Raw genomic sequence first — 6,412 nt, 5'->3', positions numbered from 1 at the left:
TAGAGTGGATTATTCTAATACATAATAAATGTTTTGAAAGAGCAAACAATGTTGCTACATTTAAGGAGTATGACAAAAAAAGTGAAAAGCTAAACTCCTAAAATGATGCCCAAATTCAAAATGGAAATTGACTTAATAAATCAAAACCATTGTTTTACAAGCATTTGTAATATAGGAGCTGCCAAAAATTCATAAATTAAGTTGCTGTATTAGACCAATAGTTTATGTTTAGGTTGTTATGATGAAAGGCTGTTGATGCAAAATTTAATGATAAGTTATTAAGCTTTTGAGTTCTCTGAAAAGCGCTTTGCATGGAAACTTGAAAACTGTTACATAAAATACTAAACTTAGTTTGGTATGTTGTCAATTTTGCACAAAGCTACATGTGCTCGCCATCCCCAGTTCAGCAGTGAAAGGAAGCTAGTCATCACCACCCACTGCCAAATTTTTGGCTACTCTTTTACCAATGATTAGTTGTATTGTCCATCACATTATAATGCCCCCACAACCGAAAGGGCGAGCATGTTTGGTGGAACAGAGATTCGAACCTGCAACCCTCAGATTGCGAGTCAAGTGCCTTAACCACCCGGCCATGCCAGGCCTACTAAACTTATAAACAGAAAATTATTGAAAAATGGACAAATATTCTCTAGTAACCTGCAAGAAACTGTGCTGACTCACATCTTTAAAGACAACATTCAATATACACAATATTCATCCCTTCTGAGGTTGTACTGTTGACATGTTGTGAAAAGAACTAGACACATGTTGTGCTATTAAAAGCATGACTAAGTAATAGTGTACTGCATCAAGCAGTGATAGTACTGTTTCACAGTTTTGATAATGAATGAAAACAAAAACACAATATGAAAGTATACATTTGGATTTTATTTATTAAACCAAAGAACAACAGTAAGAAGTTACAACTTCTACTTCATCACACTACAGACTAAAGTAGAAATTTCTCTCCTGTACTTAATCAGTGTTACAATGCAACTTCTAAGTTATAACTTAATAAAATTTAGTCCATAGGATGTAAAAATTTGAACTATGTAATCAGAATTGTATTTTAGTTCGCTTTATATTTCATTATTCTTAGTATTCACCCACAACTGTTGGATTCTACACTCACTAGAATTATGAATTCTCTGCCTGAGTTGAACCATTATTGTTTTCATTGTATTATCTAAGAAGGTGTATGAGAAAACCAAGTGGAGAAATCTTGTACAAACATCTAGGAACATATCTGTCCAGTTATATGTATTTGAACCACATTCATACATAACTCACTTTACAGTACATTATAATTCCGTCATTTGAAAGTTTCTCAAACTCTATCACAACTGTTTAGCATTATTAAAATTGTTAAAACCAACACTAAATGATAAAAATATCTGTTTTTAAGCATCATTATCAATTTAAGTGCTAAAATTAAGAATTACAAGAAACGAAAGTAAAATACGTGTACAAAAAGGTACTTATAGGGAAAAAACAAGTTTTATCTAATAGCCTGTTATGTACCTTACTCTTTAGACTCAGATACAGGTTCCACAAGTACATTTTAAATGAAAAATGAAAAAAAATAAGCTGGATTACTCAAAGTACCTTCTCACCTCCCCATCAAATGTGGGACATGTGTAGCTTAACAGCATTTATATACATAGGCATAATCTTTTTATACTTATGATCTTATCATCAGTAACACCAATTAAATATCACAATTATAGAGGAATTTAAAACCACTTCTACTGAAGACTACCATTTTTCTATGGTATTGCAATAGAAAGTGTCCTTTATTTGTGTATTCAACAAAGAGCAATCGCACTCCATGTTGTCGTTTTCTAGGTTAACGAATATGCTAAAAGCTTCAACACTCATTACAGAAAGATTTAATTAGCCACATTAATCAGGAAATAAGCATCTGAACTAAAAGGAAACAAAACTGCCATCCTATTTTGAATATAGTTTAACTCAGAACAACCTAATCAATCACTAACTGGACTCTGTCTTAAATATGTTTATCAGAACCCACAAGCATCAATATTTACATTACAATGACATAAAAATACTGAACAAGAAAATATTACATAAGTTGTATCATTTTGTCATTATAATGATAATTAAAAGGATCTGCTTCCCATTCATTTAGATAGATCCATGGCTTATTGTTCTTTGCATAAGACTTGCCCCAAATTCTTGTCTGGTTAGGTGATATCAAGAAACAAAAAATAGTTGAGTCAACTATTATAAGGTTCACAGATAGTTGTTAACGTCCTCCTCTTTCTTGTGCTGAAAGAAAAAAACATCTTTTGTTAGAAAAAAAATTTTTTAGCAAGTTTTATTTAAATTCCCTATTGTGGTTCTTAAATATTAAAGATTATACATCATTATTTAACCTTAGGGCCTTAATCAGAATGATACTACACACACTTTCAATAAAGTCTTATTTCATGATTTAATGGCTATATGGTTTTGTTCTGAAGAAACAAAGATTCTTTGTACTCCACAGAATACATGGTTATATTTACTACAAAATTATTTTAGTAGATAATTAAAAATAAGTTTTTTTGTTGTTTATCAGCAAGTGATCTAGCTAGACAGACACAACACTAGCTTTCATAGGCCTATTATTAACAAAAAAGTTCATTGTTTATGAGCATCCCCGTTACCACCAAATGATCTGCCTAAGGTTTAGATTCGAGGTACTTATTTCATTTATATACATCAAAAGCTGAAAATAATTTAATTGGGTAATTTGGATTGTTTCGTTTATTAACAAATGAAGAGCTGATTAGTGATATAACTAGAAACTCACTTGAATGAAGCAACCATCTAGACATTCTAACGTTATGTGTAAGGCAAATCTTTTAACACTGCCCAGTTTCTTTCTCATATCTCCAGTTGATGTTAACTTTATATATGGCTTTCCATAAGTTTATAATTTTGCTTTAGAATGAAATTTAACAAATTTCAATAAAACCTATTATTAATTCTTGCTACTTTTTGCCCTTAACTTTATTTATACAAAGAAAGTGAAATAATCACGATAATTTTCTTCCACTGCAAAAACCTGAACATCATTTTTTGCCCACTGATTCTGAACATTTCTTTGGAAACCTTTACATATTTATTTCAAAAAATGGACCATTTGAGGTCACTGTCATTGGGACCTTTCACATTTTTGTTTCAGAAAGACGAATCATATGAGATCACTGTCATTGGGACCTTTTACATTTTTGTTTCAGAAAGACAGACCATATGAGGTCACTGCCATTAGGAACCTTTACATTTTTGTTTCAGAAAGACGAATCATATGAGATCACTGTCATTGGGACCTTTTACATTTTTGTTTCAGAAAGACAGACCATATGAGGTCACTGCCATTAGGAACCTTTACATTTTTGTTTCAGAAAGACGAATCATATGAGATCACTGTCATTGGGACCTTTTACATTTTTGTTTCAGAAAGACAGACCATATGAGGTCACTGTCATTGGGGACCTTTTACATTTTTGTTTCAGAAAGACAGACCATATGAGGTCACTGTCATTGGGGACCTTTAAAATTTTTGTTTCAGAAAGACAGACCATATGAGGTCACTGTCATTGGGAACCTTTACATTTTTGTTTTAGAAAGACTATACCACATTTAAATTTTGTTTTTAGGAAACATGTTAACTTCCTTCCTCCAGACGTAAACTTACAAAGTATTTGTAATCAAAATACTGGTTATAACCTGTAATTTTTTCATATTAGCAGGAGTCATTTTATAATAACATAAAGTAAATCAACACAAAAGTTTTATAGATTCCACTGAATATCAAAAGTGCACAATAAAGCGAGCTTACATTTAGTAACATTTGAATTCCTTGGAGATGCAGAGGCTTTCTTCGTTGACCTGTATCCAAGAGCTTCAGCTTCAGTCTTCCCTAAAATACAATTATACTTTAATCCAACAAATATTCATTTATAACATGGTAATCCTTGTTTTTAAATAGCAATATCTATTTTCAAGGTAAAAATAAATATTTTCATAAAAAAAAAGGAAAAAACCTTGAACTATAGCTTAAAACCTAAATTCTTAACATTTTTCCATGGAAGTTTCATTATGTAATGCTTAAATAAGTACTAAACAAAGCTATTAGGACAATATATATAAAGAGTAAAATATTTTCTAGAGTTACTGCTTGTTCTTGCTGTCTAGGCATTATGTAAAACAAACTCCATTTGCTCTGAAAAAACATTGAGAAGCAGGTGGTTTTAATAACAATTCATTTTGTCAATAATTATCTACACAATAATACTAAAATATGCTTACAGTTAACCCATAAATAAGGTAAAATACATATGTAGCTCATTATTAAGAAATAAAAATGTTCCATTATAGTACAAATCCACATTTCACTGCTCATTTTTTATGACAGTTTTCATAAAATTAGTTCATTTTGGATTTCAAATCAGAGGTGCATAAAAACAGCATTTTGGAACGATTTCTTTTAGCTACTTTATAGTGATAATTACTTCATTTTAGAAATAACTTAAATTCACTATATGCTTACTATGCTAACAACCATAGTATTCTACAAAATAAAATAAGTGATCATAACTTCACTGAATGCAAACTTAACAAATAACAAGGTTGAGTTCTAAACTTTCAAAATAACTTCACATATGAAAAAAAACCAGGAAAACAGTAAATATTATTCAAGCAATTAATGCTAGTTACTTAAGAATCTATGGTATGATTATAAGTTCTACAGATAAAACGAATTAAGTGTAGTTATAACAGTTAAAACTGTTTTATTTGCACGAGAAGTATGTTCATAACAATTATCCTTGTAAATTAAGTTCAGAAAACTTTCAGTACTTTGTCCATTACCAGAGAAAATGTATTTTTTTCTTTATTTTGAACATCCTTGCAAGTATTTCCTTCATGTGTATTAGAAATTGATAAGTAGTGCCTTTGTTGTGACAATATAAGTATGATTTTCTTGAATTTATTGTTCTTGTTTGTCGGTGTGTGTGTGTGTGCCTCCCAAGATATAAACTCATTAGTTTGTGCCCAAAATATTCATGATAATCATTGGGCAATAATGTGCTTATTTGTTAGTATTTAACTGCTTCAACAGCAGAAAGGGGGGAAAAAAAAGGAAATAAATAGTAGTATTACTAAAACATTTTGTATGTTTCAGCTTTTTTTTTCTCTCTCTTTATGTCAGTGATTTACTTACACATCCAAAAATTATGAATGCCCTTATTTTTGGAAAGACAGACAAAAAGAAAAATCATAGTTTTTCTGTAATAAATATTTTTATAGACTTTTAAGGTTTCTTAAGGTATACAATAAATAAAAATACAAAATCTGGGGGGTACAGGATACTTTTGAGTAGTATTAAAATGTTATTTATCATCAACATATATTTAATAAAATTTTACTTCAAAATTTCATATTTTAATTTTTCAGAAGTTCTTCAAATGTTTAGCAACTAGTAACCAAATTACCTGCATATGGGCATAAAGGTGGGTGGGACTAACCTGTGCAGTTCTTTGTAAGGTTAAATATTATAAATGTTTACCATAAAAAGCAGTGTCAAAATAAGTCATACGTAAAATTACATTCTACAGAACAAATACAATTAAGCCTTGCCTCCAACAGTTCTGGTGTCTCTAGCATTCATACTGTTCATTGCCCTGTAACAAAACAAAGTATCTATTATAAATGCCAAGATTACACTTTTAACACACCAAACTAATATTGTACATGATTAATAAAAAAAATTCTAGTATTTACTTATACTTCTTTAAAATTCAGCTTTAAAAAAATTAATTAACAAGTACTTATATTTACATTTTATCCATGGCCATTCCCCCACCTCCTCGTATGCCTTGTCCTCCAGTCATTGCAGGGTTATGACCAGCTCGAATTGGCTTTGCTTTTGAGAGATAAAAATAAAATTATTTTATTAACTTATATATATTCTTTATATACTACTAAATACTATACACTATCCCATAACACTTCTTAACTGTATATATTGAGGTAACACCTGTTCTAGTCATGAAAGGTATAAATGTAATGTTACACATTGTGCAAAGATGTAGACAGCAGTGCCTTCCAATGGTAGGTCAAGTGATACCTCAAGGTTACAAGTCACATGGGTAGTGCTGATTGCTCTGAGTAAGTCTGAAAGGTTAAGTTTAGACAGAACAGTCTGATAAAAGTTCTCTGATCCAGTAAAAACAAACACCTATTGGCAAATAAGCAAACATACACAATATGTTTGTGTTACAATCAAACACACACATTGTCATTGTGTTACTAATTAGGATTATTCACTTGTGTGTGTGTGTGTGTGTGTGTGTGTGTGTGTTACATTGTCTCCAGTTCTTTATTTCATTCACACACTATTCTA

The 6,412-nt window shown here is 30.6% G+C and overlaps 1 protein-coding gene across 2 annotated transcripts in view; it reads right to left on the bottom strand.

Annotated features, from left to right (window-relative positions):
- Window positions 1-867: 867 nt before the first annotated feature.
- The window catches only part of LOC106461520 (kinesin heavy chain-like), a 103,108-nt gene continuing 97,563 nt past the window's right edge, over window positions 868-6,412 (bottom strand). For both annotated transcript variants that reach the window (XM_013921349.2, XM_022388507.1), the window contains 4 exons: window positions 5,848-5,932; window positions 5,647-5,690; window positions 3,848-3,928; window positions 868-2,289 (listed from right to left, as the gene is read on the bottom strand). In XM_013921349.2, coding sequence (XP_013776803.2) covers window positions 2,267-2,289; window positions 3,848-3,928; window positions 5,647-5,690; window positions 5,848-5,932 — 233 coding nt within the window. In that variant the 3' untranslated portion in view covers window positions 868-2,266. The remainder of the gene's footprint in view (window positions 2,290-3,847; window positions 3,929-5,646; window positions 5,691-5,847; window positions 5,933-6,412) is intronic.

The sequence above is a fragment of the Limulus polyphemus genome, unplaced genomic scaffold, assembly GCF_000517525.1.
Source record: "Limulus polyphemus unplaced genomic scaffold, Limulus_polyphemus-2.1.2 Scaffold977, whole genome shotgun sequence".
Lineage (NCBI taxonomy): Eukaryota > Metazoa > Arthropoda > Merostomata > Xiphosura > Limulidae > Limulus > Limulus polyphemus.
Note: the sequence above shows the minus strand (reverse complement) of the source record. Positions and strands in the feature narration are given on the sequence as shown.